The 21,596-nt window shown below is 42.4% G+C and overlaps 1 protein-coding gene across 2 annotated transcripts in view; it reads right to left on the bottom strand.

Moving 5' to 3' along the window:
* Positions 1–21,596, bottom strand: part of ift140 (intraflagellar transport 140 homolog (Chlamydomonas)) — a 142,578-nt gene that overhangs the window by 79,835 nt on the left and 41,147 nt on the right. For both annotated transcript variants that reach the window (XM_078558728.1, XM_078558729.1), the window contains 4 exons: positions 20,797–20,924; positions 18,761–18,878; positions 15,285–15,421; positions 4,078–4,240 (listed from right to left, as the gene is read on the bottom strand). In XM_078558728.1, coding sequence (XP_078414854.1) covers positions 4,078–4,240; positions 15,285–15,421; positions 18,761–18,878; positions 20,797–20,924 — 546 coding nt within the window. The remainder of the gene's footprint in view (positions 1–4,077; positions 4,241–15,284; positions 15,422–18,760; positions 18,879–20,796; positions 20,925–21,596) is intronic.

Here is a 21,596-nt window from a genome sequence, read left to right as displayed (position 1 = left end):
GACTTTCTTTTTTGCCACTTAGAATAGCAGCAAGTTGCATCACTGTGAAAATACCATTCCAAGCATATCCTCATGTAGCTGTCATTAGGTGAGATAGAAAGGGAAGAACTGGACAGCACAAAGAAAGAAGAAGGAAAGACTTGGATTTATATAATGCCTTCTACATCTACCGGACATCCCAAAATGAAGTATAGCCAATGAAGTGCTTTTGAAGTGTAATCACTGTTTTAATGTAGAAAATACGGGAGCCAATTTGCACACAGCAATATGATAATGACCAGGTAATCTGTTTTTGTGATGTCAAGTGAAGGATAAATATTCATGAGGACACTGGGATAACTCTTCTGCTCTTCTTTGAAAAGTGCCATGAAATAGGTGTCTCTTGAGAGGGCAAATGGGGGCTTGATATAATGTCTCATCTGAAAACGGACACCTCCGACTGTGCAGCACTCTCTCGATACTGCACTGGAGGATCAGCTTTGATTTTTGGGCTCAAGCCCTGGAATGGGTCTTGAACTCACAATCTTCAGAGGCGACAGTTTTACCAACTAAGCCACAGCTGACACTATGATGTTGGGAGTCCTCCATCCTATCATCGTACTCAGAATTTGTACTCTTCGCAAGGAAAACCTCTATAGTTTTATGATACTGGGACTGTTTGGGTTGCTGGAATTATCACAAAACTATAGACGTTTACAAATAGGTGGAGGTTGTTTGGGTCATTGTGTCTGTGCTAGATCAATTCAAAATCAATCCCAGAATCACACTCTTTCCCTCTTAGAATTACATGGAATCTACAGCACAGAAACAGGCTATTCGGCCCAGCTGGTCTCCACTAGTATTTGTACTACATATGAACCTCCTCTTAATTTAGTTACCTATTCCCATCTCATCTTCTTTTTCATGTATGCATCAAAGCCTTCCCTTAAATGCATTGAGGTCATGGGTTCTAATCGCAGATGTTAGGCATGGCTGCGTATGATTATTAAACAAAGGTAAAGGAGCCCTGCCACTCAGAGAGGGAATGAAAGAGCCATACCACTGGGGGGTGGGGGGAGGGGGATTGGTGTGGGGGTAGAAGCCTACCATTTGGGGTGGAGAAACCCTGTCACTGTACAGACTGGCAGTATTTTTACTTAATTATTCAGATATAGAGAACCAAAATTGGAATTAGTCATTCATTCACTGTAAATTTACCAAGTGATTGTTGTTCATGGAGCTGTTACTATGGAGGAACTTTAGATTAGAAGTATCATGGTCAGGATTTTCATGCTTCTGACCATGTCAGAATGGAGGCAGTGTGATTTAAAATGGTGGAGAGGATTGATTCTGGGATTTCCACCCCCATTCCCAGCACCCCCAAATTTTGTTGGCATGGAATAAGGGTATGGGTAGCGAGCCTGCATACTGCACTCCTGACCTGGCCAGCAAAATTGCGGGGACGGGCATCTCCTAGCCTCCTGCAATTTTGCGGGAAATTGGGCCTAGTTCTCCATGACCTGTGGTTCACGGATCTCAGAGGAGTAGTGAACTATAGTCTGGATTTGGTAATCTTCTGAAAGACACCTTCAAAAGGTCTTTACCCATGCCCCCTCCATGCCAACTCATGCCTCTCCACTCATCCCCATTGGCCCTTGATATTCTCCATGCCAACTCAACCAAGAGAGCCCAGACTTCCATAAAAAGATTATGAGTGAGTGTGTTGACACATGTGCAGAGAAGATTGACAGCTTTATGACTTTATAATAAGCTATTTTTATGTGATCCCTTTTGTCAATAGCTCAATATTTACTTGCACCAGGTAAAGAGGTGTCAAGTGCTTATAGCTTCTGTAATTGACTCTTTAAAGATCTGGTTGATTGACACTTTTATAGGATTAACACTTTTGTAGCAACAGCAGATTTTTTTTCAGAAAAAATTATGAATGGATGTTTTTAAGCAGTTTCACACATGTCATTGTTACTATAGAGTTCATTGGTTCAGTACAGAGTATACTGGTTGAATGGCCATAGAAGTGCCATTAGTTGTGTCAGGAGGCTAAGACCTCACACTCTATATTTTTATTTTAAAAATGTATGTATCCTCATGGCTAATTTGTAAAATTTTAAAAACCGGACAAATGCCCTTTTTAAAACAGCTAAAAAAATGTGTGTCTGTGACCCTCGAACAATAGGGGCGAATATGCCAGTTTGGCAGAAACTGACACCTTGTTATCTCTGAAGAAACCCTAACAGCCCCATGTGGGCTACAGAGACCAAATTCAAAGGGAACTATACAAAGGCCATCTATGTTTCATAAGTCAGGCCTGGCCAACCGGAGCTGATTCATCTGCTAGGACAAAGGATCCTGCAATCTCCTGTTCAAGACTGAATGGTTGGAACATCAGCAATCTCAGGGACCCAGGCAAAGGCATGCACACCCTTTGTCAAAGCCAGAGTGGAGAGGTGGGAGTCATGTGACATGAACCCCTAGCTGGTGGAAGCAATAATATTGCCTTGTGGTGCTAAGAAACCTTAGTCTGCCATTTATAACATCTACAAGCAGCAGCACGGAAAAGGGGCTCTGTCCAGGTTTGAATGCCTGGCCCCATCTACACTGTTTCAACTGGAACATCTGTACCATTGCCTACAAGATTGATTCATCTCTGTGTGCCGGTCCCATCATGGAAATCAACTCTTCTGGAAATGTAAATTATCCAGCATCAGTTCAGCCTGCTGACATCTGTGAAGGAATACACCATTGGACTTTGATTCTGGACTCTGAACACCCGTGAAACAATAATTCTTTTCTCTGCGGCCTTTGCCCTGTAAATCTTTCTTTCTCTATTCCTCTTTTACTGTACGAGTGCACAGGCCAGCTATGTAGTGATTCCCCTCCCATGTTTTGAGTGTGTGCAAATAAACTAACCCTCTGAGTTAATCCTATCTTGAGTCTGGCGTGGGGTTATTAACAGAAGTTGGATCACACCAAAATTGCGGGGTTGGGAAACACGCCACCATTTATAAAGGGGGAAGCAAATCAAAACGCCTTTCTGATTATGGACAGGTGGTAAGAGGAGAAATCAGGGCTGTTTAAATTAACCCCCCTCCTGTCTGTAACAGTTGGCATGGAGGATATGAGGGGCCCTTCGAAGTGGGTGGGGAGCATGAGTTAGCATTGAGGGTGCATGGGGAGTGGGTGAGTGGGCTGAGGGCTACAGGGCCTAATATATAAGCAACCAACTGGGACAGTGTCCCAGAGAACCAAGGTGGGCATTTTAAACAGCCTGTCTCGGCACTGAGCTAACCTTGTGACCACCTTGGATCTGATTCCGGGAGCCCAAATCTATCCTGCACCCACCATCCACCGCCCCCACTTCAGCCCCCAGAGCGAAAATTGGGTCTGACCAGGCACTTTCTACCGAATTGGGAAATTTTCCAACTTGAGCTACCCGTCTCAAAGATGAAAATCTGGCCCCAAGTCTCTTTCTTTCCCCTCAAATCTTTGATTTTACACTGTGTCTCCTGTCCACACAGTATGGCCATGCAAGATGGCCGCCTATACTCATCTGTGCACACGCACTGGTCCATGCATGTGCAGAAATCCAATGACATCACTGCTGGAGCTTGCAGCCTGGAACTCAGAGTGGAAGAAGGAAGAAGAGTAAGGAGAGGTGATACAGTCTAACACTCATGAAAAACCTACAATCCACTTAAATTATTGGGATAGTGAGACAGAGTTTAGAAACACTGACTAACATGACTGTAGGAAAATATCCCACAAGGAAAAGATTTTACTTTCTGCAAATCCTTCCCTCCTAACCCCCTGTAAAAGGAGTTTCCAAAATTCATCACTGTCAGTCCAGGATAGAAATTCACAACATCCTCTCCTCCTGCTGACAGGGACAGTGATAACCACGAATGAGCCATGCTGCACATTGCCCCGTATAAAGATGGTGCCATGCATGCACCCTGCTGCACATTGCCCCTTATAAAAATGGTGACCACTAACTTGGGTCTACCATCAGTATACAACTGCGCATGCATGGCATTAGTAGCAAACATAGCCTTGATTTTATGCTTCTGACAGAATACCCACCTTGTATTCTAGACAATTGGTTTCAGTGCTTGCAGACAGCTTTGACTGCTTTGGGGTTGAAACAGCCAGAAGGGCCTCACACACAAACAATTTAGGTTCATTCTGGTCCCAGAAATGGCTGATTGGATATCGTCCCAGCAGTTCACTCATCTCAGAACGCCCCCTGTAGGATTAAATACAAATTGCAAAGACTTGTGACAAGTTGGAAACTCTTCTGTCCATGTTAAAATCAAATAGTTAATCTTTCTTGCTGCAATTGATACACAGTTGGACAGGAAGGAAAACTGTCATCCTGGCCTGTCTGGCCTAAGTGTGACTTCAGCCCCATACTAAGGCCAACTAGAGACTGTAAGGTAACCAAGTCTGGGATTTGAATATTCAAGGGCATTTGGCATTTCAGAAGGCAGGAAGCTAGGAAAAGGTGGTGGGATGGCTCTGTTAATTAGTACAATAGTGAGAAATGACCTTAGTTCTAAAGATCAGGGCGTTGAAACAGTTTGAGTTGAAATAAGAAATAGCAAAGGGAAGAAGTTACTTGTGGGAGTAGCTTATAGGTCCTTTAATAGTAACTACACTGTAGGATAGGGCATACAGGAAGAAATAAGGGGGCTTATAAGAAAGGTGCAGCAATAATCATGAGTGATTCTAATCTACATATAGACTGGGGGATCATATTGGCAAAAGTAGCCTGGAAAATGAGTTCATAGTGCGTTTTCAGGACAATTTCTTAGAGCAATACGTTCTAGAGCCAACCAGGCTATTCTAAGCCTGGTAAGGTCTAATGAGACAGGATAATTAATGACCTCATAGTAAAGGAGCCTCTAGGTAGCAATGATCATAACCTGATTGAATTTCACTTTCAGTTTGAGGGAGAGATGAATGGCTCTAAGACAAGTGTTTTAAACATAAATAAAGGCAATTACAAGGGTTTGATGACAGAGCTAGCTAAAGTGAACAGGGAAATTATGTTAAGGGGTAGGCCAGTAGAGATTTAAGGAGATATTTCATGACACTCAGCAAAAATTACATTCCTGTGAGAAAGAAAGATTTTAGGAGAGGGATGCACCATCTGTGGCTAACTAAGGTAACTAAGGGTAGCATCAAATTGAAAGAAAAAGTGTAAAATTCTGCAAGGATTAGTATTAGGGCAGAAAATTGGACAGAATTTTAAAACCAGTAAAGAATGACTGAAAAAAAGGGAAGAATTAGAAGTTGAGAGAAAGCTTGCTAGAAAACAGATAGTTCCTACAAGTATTTTATGTCCCAGCATATATTATGAATTTTCATTCTATACTTTCAAAAACTGAAAACACAGACTTCTAAAATGGCTGCTGCAAATCTTGTGGCTTTTGGCATTTTCAGCTTCAGACAGTCCTAAGTCTCAAGCAAATACCTAATTGAATATGGGCATTCACAGCCTTCCAGGGAATCCATACATCCCTTTCTTTAATGACGGATCAACACAAAAGGACTATAGAATTCCAACCGACCTGACTTTCAGTTTCACCCTGGGCAAAAGGAGACATTGTACTCAATGTGTAAGATGGGTGTAACTAGATCATGTCAACCTTCCATTGCATTATGATAGTTTCCCTCATCCAAACTAGACTGGGTGAATCTCAAGATGTCAAATGACAATACAGGATGATTGGAATCAACATAAAACAACCCTTTGTTTGGAAAAAAGGACTTTAAACTTGTGGAAGTCACATGATGAGGGAATCATTTTGTTGTTTGTTTTTAAACGAGCAAGAATTTGATTGCAGAGGGTTCCACACAAAGCCATCAAACTAGCTACAAGTCAGCAAGCAACCAAGGTAATTAACAGCAATAACCTTGAAAGTGGGAGACCGCACCTGAGGGACGGACCAACCTCCTAGAAATTGGAATACAAGCAACATCACAGTCTACTGAAAATCCCTTGCTTTACAAGACCTTCATTTCAACGTTAAAGCATCAACTGCATCTAAGAAACTACAGGCCTTTCATGAAAGAGACTGAGATGACTATAAGTTATATTACACCTGGTATTGTGCAACGAGATAGGATTAATTAATGACCTCATGGTGAAGACACCCCTAAGTAGCAGCGACCATAATATGCTTGAATTTTACATTCAGTTTGAGGGAGAGAGGAGTGGGTCCAAGACTATGTTTTTAAACTTAAATAAGGGCAATTATGAGGGCATGAAAGCAGAACTGACTAAAGTGAATTGGTAAATTAGGTTAAGTGATAGGTCAACAGAGTTGCAGTGGCAAACATTTAAAGGGATATTTCAGAATACACAGAATAGATACATTCCAATGAGTAAGAAAAACCACATCATCCATGGTTAACTAGAAAGTTTAAAGTTAGTATCAAACTTAAAGCAAAAGTATAGAATTGTGCAAAGAAAGGTGAAAAGCCAGAATACTGGACAGAATATAAGGAACAGCAAAGGATGACTAAAAGTTAAATAAAGAGGGGGAAATTAGAGTATGAGAGAAAGCTAAATATAACCAGAAATATAAAAGCAGATAGTAAGAGTTTCCATAAATATTTAAAAAAGAAATGAGTTAACAAAGTGAGTGTTGGGTCCTATGGAAAGTGAGTCTGGAGAATTGATAATGGAAAACAAGGAAATGGCAGATGAATTGAACAGGTATTTTGCATCAGTTTTCTCTATAGAGGATACAAGTAACATCCCAGAAGCAGCTATAAATCAGGAAATAGAAGGGAGGGAGGAACTCAGAAAAATTACAATCACCAGAGAAGTGGTACTGAGTAAATTGTTGGAGCTGCGGGCTGACAAGTCCTGATGGACTTCATCCTAGAGTCTTGAAAGAAGTGACTAGCGAGATAGTTGATGCATTGGTTTTAATTTTCCGAAACTTCTTAGATGCGGGAAAAGTTCTATTATATTGGAACGTAGCAAATCTAACTTCATTATTCAAAAAGAGAGGGAGACAGAAAGCGGGAAACTACAGGCCAGTTAGCTTAACATTTGTCATAGGGAAAATTTTAGAAGCTATTATTAAAGAAGCTATAGCAGGGCACTTGGATAAGTGTCAAGGACATCAGACAGAGTCAACATGGTTTTGTGAAAGGGAAATCATGTTTAACCAACTTATTGGAGTTCTTTGAGGAAGTAACATGTGCTGTGGATAAAGGAGAACCAGTGGATGTACTGTACTTGGATTTCCAGAAGGCATTTGATAAAGTGTCACATCAAAGGTTATTGCAGAAAATAAAAGCTCATGGTATAGGGGGTAACATATTGGCATGGATAGAAAATTGGCTGGCTAACAGGAAGCAGAGAGTAGGCATAAATGGGTCTTTTTCAGGTTGGCAAGATATAACGAGTGGTGTGCCACAGGGATCAGTGCTGGGATCTCAACTGTTTACAATTCATATAAATGACTTGGATGAAGGAATGGATGGGATGGCTGCCAAATTTGCTGATGACACAAAGATAGGTAGGAAAGTAAGTTGTGAAAAGGACATAAGGAGGCTACAAAAAGAAATAGATAGATTAAGTGAGTGGGCAAAGACCTGGCAAATGGACTATAATGTGGGAAAATGTGAAATTATCCATTTTGGCAGGAAGAATAAAAGAGAGGCATATTATCTAAATGGTGAGAGATTGCAGAGCTCTGAGATGCTGAGGGATCTGGGTGTCTTAGTGCATGGATTGCAAAAGGCTAGTATGCAGGTACAGCAAGTAATTAGGAAGGCTAATAGCATGTTTTCATTTATTGCGAGGGGAATTGAATACAACAATGGGGAGGTTTTGCTTCAGTGATACAGAAGATTAGTGAGAGCACATCTGAAGTATCGTGTACAGTATTGGTCACCTTATTTAAGGAAATATGTAAATATGTTGGAAGAAGTTCTGAGAAGGTTTACCAGACTAATACCTGGAATGGGTGGGTTGTCTTATGAGGAAAGGCTGGATAGGCTAGGCTTGTATCCGTTGGAGTTTAGAAGAGTAAGAGGCAACTTGATTGAAACATATAAGATCCTGATGTGGAGAGGATGCTTCCTCTTGTTGCGGGGGTGATCAAGAACTAGGGGTCACTATTTGAAAATAAAGGTTGGCCATTTAAAACAGAGATGAGGTGAAATTTTTCTCTGAGGGTTGTGAGTCCTTGGAACTCTCTTCCTGAAAATGTAAATGAGTCTTTTTTGAATTGGCAGGATGTGACGAGTGGAGTCCCACAGGGGTCTGTACTGGGTCCTCAACTTTTTACGATTTACATCAATGACTTAGATGAGGGGAGTGAAGACATGGTAGTTAAATTTGCAGATGACCAAAAGATAGGTAGGAAAGTATGTTGTGAAGAAGACATGGATATAGATAGGTTAAGTGAGTGAGCAAAGATCTGGCGAATGGAGTTTAATGTGGGAAAATGTGAAGCTGTTCACTTTGGCAGGAAGAACAAAATAGCAGAGTATTCATTAAATGGAGAACAGCTGCATAATTCTGAGGTGCAGAGGGATCTAGGTGTTCTAGTACATGAGTCATAAAAAGTTAGTATGCAGGTACAGTAAGTAATTAAGAAGGCTAATGGAATGCTATCCTTTATTACAAGAGGGATTGAACATAAAAGTAAGGACGTTGTGTTTCAGTTATACAGGGCATTGGTGAGACCGCACCTCAAATACTGTGTGCAGTTTTGGTCTCCTTATTTAAAGAAGGATGTAAATGCATTGGAGGCGGTTCAAAGGAGGCTTACTAGATTGGTACCTGGAATAAGAGGATTGTCATATGAGGAAAGGTTGGACAGATTGGGCTTGTTTCCACTGGAGTTTAGAAGAGTGAGTGGTGATTTGATTGAAGTATACAAGATTCTGAAAAGCCTTGTCAAGGTGGACAACGAAAGGATGTTTCCTCTTGTGGGTGAGTCCAGAACTAGGGGGCACTGTTTTAAAATTAGGGGTTGCCCTTATAGAGCAGAAATGAAGAGAAACGTTTTCTCTCAGAGGATTGTGCGACTTTGGAACTCTCTGCCTCAGAAGATGGTGAAGGCGGGGTCATTGAATATTTTTAAGGCAGAGGTAGATAGATTCTTGTTAGGCAAGGGAATCAAAGGTTATCAGGGTTAGATGGGAATGTGGAAACCAAAACACAAGGTGGTCAGCTATGATCTTATTGAATGGCGGAGCAGGCTCGAGGGGCCGAATGGTTTACTGCAGTTCCTATTTCTTATATTCTTATGAAAAGACAATGGAAGCAGGGTCTTTGAATATTTTTAAGGCAGAGATTCTTGGTAAGCAAGGGGTGATAGGTTATCAGGGGTAGGTGGGATGCAGATTTGAGGTTACTATCAGATTAGCCATGATCTTATTAAATGGCAGAGCAGGCCTGAGGGGCCGAATGGCCTACTCCTGCTCGTTGTTCGTTTGTTTGTATGTTCATATGCTCGTAACAGTATATTACCTTTGTCTGTATCTAATCATTATATGTGTGAGAGAGTGTGTGTGAGAGACTAGTGAGTAAATTATCATGTCAAATTCGGGGTAAGTGTTTGATAATAAATAACCTTTTATTTTGAAACTCACAAAAAGCTTGCTTCTGAAAGTATTTAATGTAGATACTCACTCTGAGGATAAGAAAACATTCACCTTTTACATGCAAACATACTGATCACAGGCATAAAAGGAAAAACAAATTCTATTCATGACAATTTAAGAGGGAAATGAGTAACTAACGAAAGTATTGGTCCTCTAGAAAGTGAATCTGGGGAATTAGCAATGGGAAATAAGGAAAGGGCAGAAGCGTTGAACAGATATTTTGCGTCTGACTTCACCTATAGAAGACACGAATAGCATCCCAGAAATGCTCTTAAATCAAGGGGTGAAAGGGAGGGCAATTAATTAATTAATTAAAACAATTACAATCACCAGGGAAAGGGTACTGAGAAAACTATTTGAACTAAAGGCTGATAAGTCTCCAGGACCCGATGGCCTTTATCCTTGGCTCTTAAAAGAAGCGGCTGCTGAGACAGTAGATGCATTGATTGTAATTTTCCAAAATTCCCTAGAAAGGTCCCTCAGATTGGAAAATAACGGACATAACAGTATTCAAGAAAGGAGGGAGACAGAAAGCAGGAAACTACAGGCCAGTTAGCCTAACAACTTTCGAAGGGAAAATGCTTAAAGCTATTACTAAGGCGGTTATAGCATCTGAGAAAATCTTAATGCAATCAGGCAGAGTCAATATGGTTTTGAGAAAGGGGAAGATATTCTTTGAGGAAGTAACAAGCAACGCAGCTAATGGGGAACCTTTAGGTGTCATGTACTTGGATTTCTAAAAGGAATTTGATAAGGTGCCACATCAAAGATTACTATACAAAATAAGAGCTTATGGTGCAGGGATTGTTTAGCAAACAGGAAGCAGAAAGTAGGGATAAATGAGGCATTTTTGGGTTAGAAAGCTGTAACTAATGGAGTACCAAAGAGATCAAGTATTTATAATTTATAGCAATGATTCGGATGAAGGGACCGATTATAGGATTGCTAAATTTTCTGACGAGAAAAGATAGGTAGGAGAGTAATTGTGAAGAGGACATAAGGAGCCTGCAAAGGGATATAGATAGGTTAAGTGAGGAGGCATAATTTTGGCAGATGGAGTGTAATGTGGGAAAATCTGAACTTGTCCACTTTGGCTGGTAGAACAGAAAAGCAGCGTATTATTTAACAGACAGAGATTGCAGAACTCTGCAGTACAGAGGGATCTGGGTGTCCTGGTACATGAATCACAAAAGGTTAATATCTGGGTACAGCAAGATAGAAGACAAATGAAATGTTGATATTTATTACAAGGGGTGTGTAATATAAAAGTAGGGAAATTTTGCTAAAGTTGTATGGGACATTTTCTTTTCCAGCGTCGCTGGATGGGCCAACATTTATTGCCAATCCTAATTGCACTTGAGAAGGTGGGGTGTGCTGCCTTCTAGAACCGTTGCAGTCTATGTGTTGTAGGAACGCCTACAATGCTGTGAGAAAGCGAGTTCCAGGATTGTGACCAAGCAACAGTGAAGGAATGGCAATATAGTTCCAAGTCAGGATAGTGTGTAACTTGGAAGGGAATATGCAGGTGGTGGTGTTCTCATGCATCTGCTGCTCTTGTCCTTCTAGGTTGTAGAGGTTGTGGGTTTCAAAATGTACTGTTGATGGAGCCTTGGTGAGTCGCTACACATTGCTGTCACTGTACGTCAGTGGTGGAGGAAGTGAGTGTTGAAGGTGGTGGATGGGGTGCCAATCAAGCGGGCTGCTTTGTCCTAAATTGTGTCAAATTTCTTGAATGTTGTTGGAACTGCACTCATCTAGGCAATTTGATAGTATTCCATCACACTCTTGACTTGTGCCTTGTAAAAAGGTGGACAGGCTTTGGGGAGTCAGGAGGCCAGTTACTCTCTGCAGAATTCCCAGCCTCCGGCCTACTTTTGTAGCCACAGTGTTTATATGGCTGGTCCAGTTCAGTTTCTCATCAATGGTAACCCCCAGGATGTGGATAGTTGGAGATTCAGTGATTGAATTTCAAGGGGAGATGGTTAGATTCTCTCTTGTTGGAGATGGTCATTGTCTGGCATTTATGTGGCACGAAGGTTACTTGCCATTTATCAGCCCAAGCCTGAATATTGTCCAGGTCTTGTTGCATGTGGACACGGACTGCTTCAGTATCTGAGGAGGTGCAAATGGCGCTGAACATTATGCAATATTCGTGAACATCCCCACTTCTGACCTTATGATGGAGGGAAAGTCATTAATGAAACAGCTCAAAACAGTTGGGTCTAGGATACTAGCTTGAGGAACTCCTGCAATGATGTCCCAGGACTAAGACGATTGAACTCCAACAACAACAACCATCTGCCTTTGTGCTAGGTATGCCCACTAACTTCAGTTTTGCTAGGGCTCTTTGATGCCACATTCGGTCAAATGCTGACTTGATGTCAAGGGCAGTCACTCTCACCTCATCTCTTGAGTTCAGCTCTTTTGTCTATGCTTGGACCAAGGCTGTAACGAGGTCAGGAGCTGAGGGACTCTGGCAGAACCCTAACTGAGTGTCAGTGAGCAGGCTATTTATTTATTTATTCATTCTTTCATGCAACATGGGCTTCGCTGGCAAGGGCAGCATTTGGTGCCCATCTCTAATTGCCCTTGAACTGAGTGGCTTGCCACACTATTTCAGAGGGCAGTTAAGAGTCAACCCCATTGCTCGGGGTCTGGAGACACATGTAGGCTGACCAGGTAAGGATTGCAGGTTTCCTTCCCTCAAGGGCATGAGTGAACCAGATGGGTTTTTAACAACAATTGACATGGTTTCATGGTCACCATTACTGAGACTAGCTTTTCAAATCCAGATTATTAATTGAATTTAAGTTCCACCAGCTGCCATGGTGGGATTTGAGCCCTTGTCCACAAAACATTAGCTTGGACCTCTGGATTACTAGTCCAGTGACGTTACCACTATGTCACCTTCTCCCCCTATTGCTGAGTAAGTGCCACTTGATAGCATTGTCAACGACTCTTTACATCACTATGCTCTGGGGTGGTAATTGGCCAGATTGATGTTGGCCTTCTTTTTGTGGATAGGACATACCTGGGCAATTTTCCACATTGCCAGATAGATGCCAGTGTCGTAGCTGTTCTGGAACAGCTTGGCTAGGGGCGCGGCACATTCTGATGCATAAGTCTTCAGTATAATTGCCAGAATGTTGTCAGGGTCCACAGCCTTTGCAGTATCCAGTACCTTCACATGATATCAAGAAACAGCTGGAGTGAATCGAATTGGCTGAAGAATGACATCTGTGACACTGGGGAGCTTAGGAGGCCGCCGAGATGGATTATCTACTTGGCACTTAATGCTGAAGATGGCTCTAAATTATTCGATCTTGTCTTTTGCGCTGATGTGCTGGGCACCCCCATCATAGAGGATAGGAATATTTGTGGAGCCTCCACCTCCATTTAGTTGTTTAATTGTCCACCACCATTCACCACTGGATGTGGCAGGAGAGCTTAAATCTCATCTGTTGGTTGTGGGATGCTTTGCTCTGTATATTGCATGCTGTTTCCGCTGTTTGGCATGCAAATAGTCCTGTGTTGTAGCTTTACCAGGTTGACACCTCATTTTTAGGTGTTTGGTGTTGCTCCTGGGATGCCCGCTTGCACATTTCATTGAACCAGGTTTGAAACCTCAGCTTGATGGTATTGGTAGAATGGGGGAATATGCCAGGCGTTGAGGTTACAGATTGTGTTTGCATACAATTCTGCTGCTGCCGATAGCCCACAGTGTCTCATGGGTGCCCAGTTTTGAGTTGCTAGATCTGTTCAAAATCTATCCCATTTAGCACGGTGGTAGTACCACACAACACGATGGAGGGTATCCTCAATGTGAAGATGGGACTTCGTCTTCACAAAGACTGTGTGGTGATCATTCCTACCAATGTGGTCACGGACAGATGCATCTGTTCCAGGTAGATTGGTGGGTACGAGATCAAGTAGGTTTTTCCTTCTTGTTGGTTCTCTCATTGCCTGCCGAAGACCCAGTCTAGCAGCTATGTCCTTTAGGATTTGGTCAGCTCAGTTAGTAGTGGTACTACCAAGCCACTCTTGGTGATGGACATTGAAGTTCCCAACCAGTGTACATTCTGTGCCCTTGCAACCCTCAGTGCTTCGTCCAAGTGGTGTTCAACATAGAGGAGTACTCGTTCATCAGCTAAGGGGGGATGGTAGGTGGTAACTAGCAGGACATTTCCTTATCCATGTTTGACCTGATGCCATGAGACTTCCTGGGGTTCAGAGTCAATGTTGAGGACTCCCAGGGCAACTCCCTCCCGACTATAAACCACTGTGCAGCTACCTCTGCTGGGTCTGTCCTGTCAGTGGGACAGAACATAACCAGGGATGGTGATGGTTGTGTCTGGAACATTGTCTGTAAGGTATGATTCCATGGGTATGACTACTGTCAGGCTGTTGCTCGATTCATCTGTGGGACATCTCTCCCAATTTTGGCACAAGCCCACAGATGTTAGTAAGGAGGACTTTGCAGGGTTGATAGGGCTGGGTGCTCTATTGTCGTTTCAGGTGCCTAGGTCGATGCCAGGTGGTCTGTTCGGTTTTATTATTCCTTTTACTTTTCGTAACGGTTTGATACAACTGAGTGGCTTGCTAGGCTATTTCAGAGGGCATTTGAGAGTCAACCACATTGCTGTAGGTCTGGAGTCACTTGTAGGCCAGACCAGGTAAGGACGGCAGATTTCCTTCCCTAGTCTAGTGACATTACCACTATGCCACCGCCTCCCCCCATTAGTGGGCCACATGTAGAGCACTGTGTACACTTTTAGTCTCCATGCTTAAGGTTACAATTGCATTAAAAGCAGTTCAGAGAAGGTTCACTCAACTAATTCTTGGGATAAAGTGGTATTCTTATAAGGAAAGTTTGGACAGGTTAGGCCTGAGTCCATTGGAGTTTAGAAGAATGAGAATCTTATTGAAACATACAAGATCCTGAGGGGACTTGACAGGGTGCATGTTGAGAGGATATTTCCCCCTTATGGGAGAGACTAGAACTAGGGCACACAGTTTAAAAATAAGGGGTTGCCCATTTAAGACTGAGATGAGGAGAATTTTTTTTCTCTCAGAGGGTTATTAATCCATTAAATTCTTTTTCCCAGAGAGCTATGGAGGCAGGGTCATTAAATATTTTAAAGGCTGAGTTAGATAGATTCTTGATTGACGAGGGAGTAAAAGGCTATAAAGGGTAGACAGGAAAGTAGAGTTGAGGCCTCAATCAGATCAGCCATGATCTTATTAAATGGTAGAGCAGACTTGAGGGGCCAAATGGCTTACTCGTGCTCCTACTTCATATGTTCATATGTAGTGCATGGCAAGTCACTCAGTTGCATCAAACAAAAGGTTCAGCATCATTTGTTGCTCCTTCCCTCCCCAATTAGCCGTTGCTCTTTCACCACTATCTCCCTGCCCTTGACCCCTCTACCTTAAATACCCAGCCTCATTACTTCTCTCTTTGCTTTCAAAAGCCTCCTAAAACCCTAACTTGTCAGTGTTTGTTCCTCTTTTTCATCCCACATAGTTCCACTTTTCCCCTGAGAGGTCTTTCAGTATGAGGCACATTATTGAAATGTAATTTTTGTGTAGTTTCAAGCTTCCCTCAGTAACCATAAGGGACTTCTCTCATTCAGTAGCAAACTCAACTTACTCACTTTTCCATGTCACCCTCTTCCACATGAGGCATAGAATAGCTTTCACTGCTTGGTCGCCCAGTTTCAAAGTCAAAGTAATTCAGAGTGTCCATCTCCACATCATAGAAGAAAACTCTGGAATCTGGGGTGCCATTCAGCTGGAAGGAAAACACCAAACACATTTCATCAATATCCCAGTAACAACAGAATACAGGCTAAAGTTCCAAACTACATCAATAAAATAGAGCACACACATGCTGAGTACCAACTTTTCCCACACATCGCTATGAGAATTGAAGTTCAGTAGAACAGGCCAATGGATTAATCAGGTGCCTGAGAATAGAGCCTGCCAGAAGGACAGGAAATAAATTACTCTAAATATAATCTAAAAATGAATTTTGCCCTGCCCACCTGCAGATTTTCTTCCTATTGAATGTGGTGTAGGGCCACAAAGTCTCAGAGATTCCCAATTCACCCTGCTCCCTGGAGTTTGAAAAATCAGATCGTAGTTAGGAAAAAGTGAATACTTGTTTTTTAAAATAAAATTAGACTGTGAGATCCCCGTCATGTGTTGAGCAGGGCAGCTCCAACAACTGAAGCCCAGTTTCAGTGCTTGGATTACTTGTGGTCCTGAAGCTGTAAAGAGCCAACTTGTTCCATTGTCACAACCCAATACTACTTGTATAAACAAGCTTAATGAAACTCCAGAGACTAGCAGGAAGTGTTGGACTTAACTATTCATCATTCTGAATCTTTATTGTTCAGAGAAGCCACACAGAGCAACATATTTAAACAGGAATATCACCCCTTCCTCAGCCTAACACACCAGAGACTCTAAAAGCAGGACCGTAGAATACCAAAAAGCCACACAGAAACATGGCTTTCACTGCCAACTGGCGAATCCATTAAAAGTAACTAATAAATGTCTTACATTTGAATAAAAACACTATCAAATTGGTGTTCTGCTGTGTGAATGCTTATGGAACTTGTGGTCAATGGGAGCAGGTGGCACCCAATTGGGACTCTTCAGCTTTGGTTACATTCCACCTGGGAGAAATTACTTGAAAGATAAAGCTACAGGGAAGGCAACAGGAAGCCAAAGGCTCTTCCCTAGTAAGTGACTCAAAGTCTCATGTGCTAGGGCCTATCCTCAGCATTGTTCTTGGAACTCAGCAAAATATTTTTGTCGCAGGCAACAGTATCCACCCTGTGAACAGATGATTAACACAATGCTGTAGAATGACCCAAGTATCACCTTTGTTGCACCTCTCTGTACCCTTCTCAAAGGTAATATGATCCTTCCATCCTTAAGTGGCTAAAGCTGCTTGCTTATTGTACTCAGGCTGGTGTCTTATAAACAATACAACTTTTCATTTATGCTCCCTCTGTCTGTTTTTGTGTTGTTGACTGAGAGATAAATATTGGCCAGGACGCCAGGGATAACTCCCCAGCTCTTTTTCGAAATAGTGCCATGGGATCTTTTTGGTCCCCCTAAGAGCACCAATGGGGCCTCAGTTTAACATTGCTTCTGAAAGATGGCACCTCTGACAATGCAATGCTCTGCTGGAGTGTCAGCCTTCATTTTTGTGCTCAAGGTTACACTCAGATCAGCCATGATCTCATGAATGGCAGAGCAGGCTCAAGGGGCCAAGTAGCCTACTCCTGCTCCTAATTTGTATGTAAGTCCTGGGAGGGGACTTAAACCTACAACCTTCTAATCTCGAGGCAAGAATTTTACCCAATGAGAGTGCTGTAGCCATGTCTCTGACCCACTTTCCATGAGTGCAACAACCAGGTAGCAGCACAGAGTTGTGGAATTGCCCTTATACCAATTATATGATGGAATTAAAACCATGCACCTCCAACCTCATGAATGCCACTGTAGCAACAAGTTTCATCGTCTGGACCTGGAAAAATTTATTAATTTTGCTTCCAACTTCCACCCCTCCATCATTTTCACATGGTCCATCTCTGACACTTCCCTTCCCTTCCTTGACCTCTCTGTCTCTATTTCTGGTGATAGACTGTCCACCAATATTCATTACAAGCCTACCGACTCCCCCAGCTACCTCAACTACAGCTCCTTACACTCCGCTTCCTGTAAGGACTCCATCCCATTCTCTCAGTTCCTTCGCCTCCGTCGCATCTATTCTGATGATGCCACTTTCAAAAACAGTTCCTCTGACATGTCTTCCTTCTTCCTTAATCGAGGTTTTCCACCCACAGTGGTTGACAGGGCCCTCAAACGTGTCCGGCCCATTTCCCGCACATCCGCCCTCACACCTTCCTCTCTCTCCCAGAGCCATGATAGGGTCCCCCTTGTCCTCACTTATCACCCCACCAGCCTCCGCGTTCAAAGGATCATCCTCCACCATTTCTGCCAACTCCAGCATGATGCCACCACCAAACACATCTTCCCTTCATCCCCCTCCAGCGGCATTCTGCAGGGATTATTCCCTCCGGGACACCCTGGTCCACTCCTCCACCACCCCCTACACCTCAACCACCTCCCACTGCACCTTCCCATGCAACCGCAGAAGGTGCAACACCTGCCCCTTTACTTCCCCTCTCCTCACCGTCCAAGGGCCCAAACACTCCTTTCAAGTGAAGCAGCATTTCACTTGCACTTCTCTCAATTTAGTCTACTGCATTCGTAAGTTCCCAATGTCGTTTTCTCTACATTGGAGAGACCAAACGCAGACTGGGTGACCGCTTTGCGGAACACTTTCGGTCTGTCCGCAAGCATGACCCAGACCTCCCTGCCGCTTGCCATTTCAACACTCCACCCTGCTCTCATGCCCACATGTCCATCCTTGGCCTGCTGCAATGTTCCAGTGAAGCTCAACGCAAACTGGAGGAACAGCACCTCATCTTCCGACTAGGCACTTTACAGCCTTCCGGACTGAATATTGAGTTCAACAATTTTAGATCATGAACTCTCTCCCCCATCCCCACCCCCTTTCCGATCCCCCTTTTTTCCAATAATTTATATAGATTTTTCTTTTCCCACCTATTTCCATTATTTTTAAATGTATTTCCATCCATTGTTTTATCTCTACCTTTTAACCTATTTCGATCCCTTCCCCCCACTAGGGCTATCTGTACCTTGCTCGTCTTGCTTTCTACACTTAATGTCACTTATTAGCACATTCCTTAGATAATATCACCACCTTCAACACCTCTTTGTCCTTTTGTCTATGACATCTTATCACTGGCCCTCTATCCAGCTCTACTTGTCCCACCCTCCCTTAAACCAGCTTATGTTTCACCTCTTTTCTATTTTTCCTTAGTTCTGTTGAAGAGTCATATGGACTCGAAACTTTAACTGTGTTCCTCTCCGCAGAATGCTGTCAGACCTGCTGAGTTTTTCCAGGTATTTTTATTTTTATTTTGGATTTCCAGCATCCGCAGTTTTTTGCTTTTATCATCGTTACCATTGCTGGCCCAGCTGCGTAGGGAAGTCTAATTGGAGCTAGCAAGCTTCCATCCGCACTTACCCTGTTGATGAGAATGCTGACGTTACTGCCGTTGGAATTGCACTTCACAGATGTAATACGCCCCAGGTTGGGGACATGCTCTGCCAGGTTTTTAGCATTACAATGAGGCTTTGCTTCCCTGTAGAACAGAATGATCATCAGGTTAGGCCAGTGTCAGGGCACTGATGCAAATTTATTCCCAGAACCACAGTGAAGCCTGAAGGATAGACAAAACAAGTAGCATCTGTTTCATCAGTTTCCCCCAGTTACTGAAAATCACTAGCAGTAATCATACACACAAAGGAAATAACCTTTCCAACAACAACCTCTTATGTAATTGTTACTTTCTTTTGTTTAAGACAGGCAAGATAATTATTCTCCTGCACCATGATAAGATCACCGAACCAACGGGTGGAAAACTCAAGGAATGCAGGTTCCTTAAAGACTTCTGTAAGTAAGCAAACATTTTCAGTCCTTCCAGCTTCAGGAGCGGTCCAGGTGAGAGTACCCTAGATCCTAGTTTCCAGAGAGATGAGCAGGGTCACTTTGGGTTGAAGTCACTGCAAGATGATGAGCCCAATGATCAAACTTCAGTTCTTTAAAGACGCCTCTGTTCTTTTCCCTGCAATGCCATGGGATCTTTTCAGAGGTCAGCTGGGTCCTCAGTTTAACATCTCAACCAAAAGACAGTGTTTCTGACAGTGCAGCACTCTGTCAGTACTACACTGGATTGCATGCTCAAGTCTCTGGAATTTGAACTTACAACTTCCTGACTCAGAGGGAAGTGTGCCACCTACTGAACCACAACCATCGCAAAGTATTTTTGTTTACTATTCTCCCCCTTCCCTGAAAGTATTGATATTTGTCATGGTGAGGTTCCACAGCATCAAATTATTTTCCAGCACTTTGTTCAAGTGTGAGGCTAGACTGTGAGCATCACAAATTATTCAAAGACACGCAGTATCCTACCAAAGTCTAATCACATAGTCAATAAGGAAAAGAAAACTTTCATTTATATAGCACCTTTCACAATCTCAGGACATCCCACAATATTTTACAGCCAACTATTATTGAAGTGTAGTCACTGTTGTAACATGGAGTCTAGACTATGCTTTCCAAGTTGTGGAATACAACTTGAACCAATGACCCTCTTACAACAATGACAAAACACAACCCACTGAGCTACAGGGTGACTGGTGCAGAGTGCTTCTGTTTGCTCGAGTGTAATGCAAGATGCTGTTTACACAACCCCTATTCCTCATAATCATAAACATAACCCCATAAGAGCCGATAATTTTAAACAAGTATGAAAAGTAATCAGAGCTTGTGAACTTTAATCAGAGTGAGTCACAGTCCTGTCTGTTTGTGCAGCCTTGTGCTTCACGCCAGCACCCTCTAGTGTGAGAGATAATTAATGTCAACGGTCCAGTGATTAAGTATGTTCTACTATCAGTTATGCTGTGTGTAATGAGATTCAGAATAACCTCCAAGGCAGCAGGGATGTTTAGCAGTAAAACACAGTGCTTCAAAAAATCTTCTAATAGAATAATATCAGTGTGTGACATGCAAAACAAAAAATAAAAATAAAACAACAGGGAACTACATGCACTTTATAAAGGCATGGATTACAAACTGGAATGAGCAGGTCCAAAGGTGTGAAACGCATCACCTCTGTATCTTTGCATGATAATGTTATCCTCCGTTTGCAGTGTAACACTGAAATAAAGAGGAAATGGGATTGCTTTGATATTAACCTTCAAAAACAACACTCCTGAGATTTCTTTCCATTAATTTGATCAAAGTCCTTCACATGGACCCATATACTATCCAGGATATTACTTTTTCAGCATGGTTGATTTGGCATATCCAACAAACCTGGCTTATTATAGTATTCCTTCTATTTATTTCCTAATTCCAGCTTTATTTTTATTTTAAGCAGCATTTTCCATTGTTCCATCAAAGCAGTGACCTCAGTACAGGAGTACGATTTTATGGGAGGCCTTTTGGTTAAACTCTATAAATATGTTTAATTCAAGTGTCAGGACTGTGTACAATACCTGCGGGAAAGATCAAAGACCTTCACATGTGATGTGTCTGTCCCCACCACCAGGAAGTTCCCACAGATGTGAAGGTGACAGGGGTTTCCCTCTGTCTCATTGAACACGAGCAGCTGCTTGACTGTACCCTGAAAGGAAGAACACACTCAGGACTATCACAGTCAGGAAAAGGCATCAAGCTTCACACCATGACAATAGAGCAGTTATTCTACGCAGAGCGGAGATGCAGAAATTTACTTTCCTCAAAATGAGTTTGGAGGGATTTGGAAGAATGTGGACATTAGCTTTCTGGGTCTTTTTACCTTTTCTTTTTCAGAATTTTCTGCTCTTGTATCTTGTATTGCTCTGGAAGAAGAGTCATACGGTCTTGAAACGTTAAGTCTGTTTCTTTCTCCAAAGATGCTGCCAGACGTGCTGAGTTTTTCCAGCATTTACTGTTTTTATTTCAGATTTCCAGGATCCGCAAGATTTTGCTTTTATTTTTGATCCTTTTTTAAATACTTTTTAACTGGTTGTTGAAGCTCATTAGAAAGCCATAGTTGCCAGATTCATTTAAAGAAAAAACAGTTTGATCTGTGTCTTCTTCATTCTCTCCAACTATGCCATGTAATGCATTCAGTGTGTTCTATCCACTGTGCCCTGAATGGGAAATTCTCTGGATCGAGGAGCCCCTCCATCTCTATGTGTTCAGTCAAGAGGTGTTCCTACACTGACTCCACCACATTCTCTGCCGCTGTGGTTTAGGCAAGAACAACTCAGTTTCAAAATCAAAGTAGTTACTGTTCAAAAATGTCAGAACA

This window comes from Cetorhinus maximus, chromosome 15, assembly GCF_964194155.1.
Source record: "Cetorhinus maximus chromosome 15, sCetMax3.hap1.1, whole genome shotgun sequence".
Classification (NCBI taxonomy): domain Eukaryota; kingdom Metazoa; phylum Chordata; class Chondrichthyes; order Lamniformes; family Cetorhinidae; genus Cetorhinus; species Cetorhinus maximus.
Note: the sequence above shows the minus strand (reverse complement) of the source record. Positions and strands in the feature narration are given on the sequence as shown.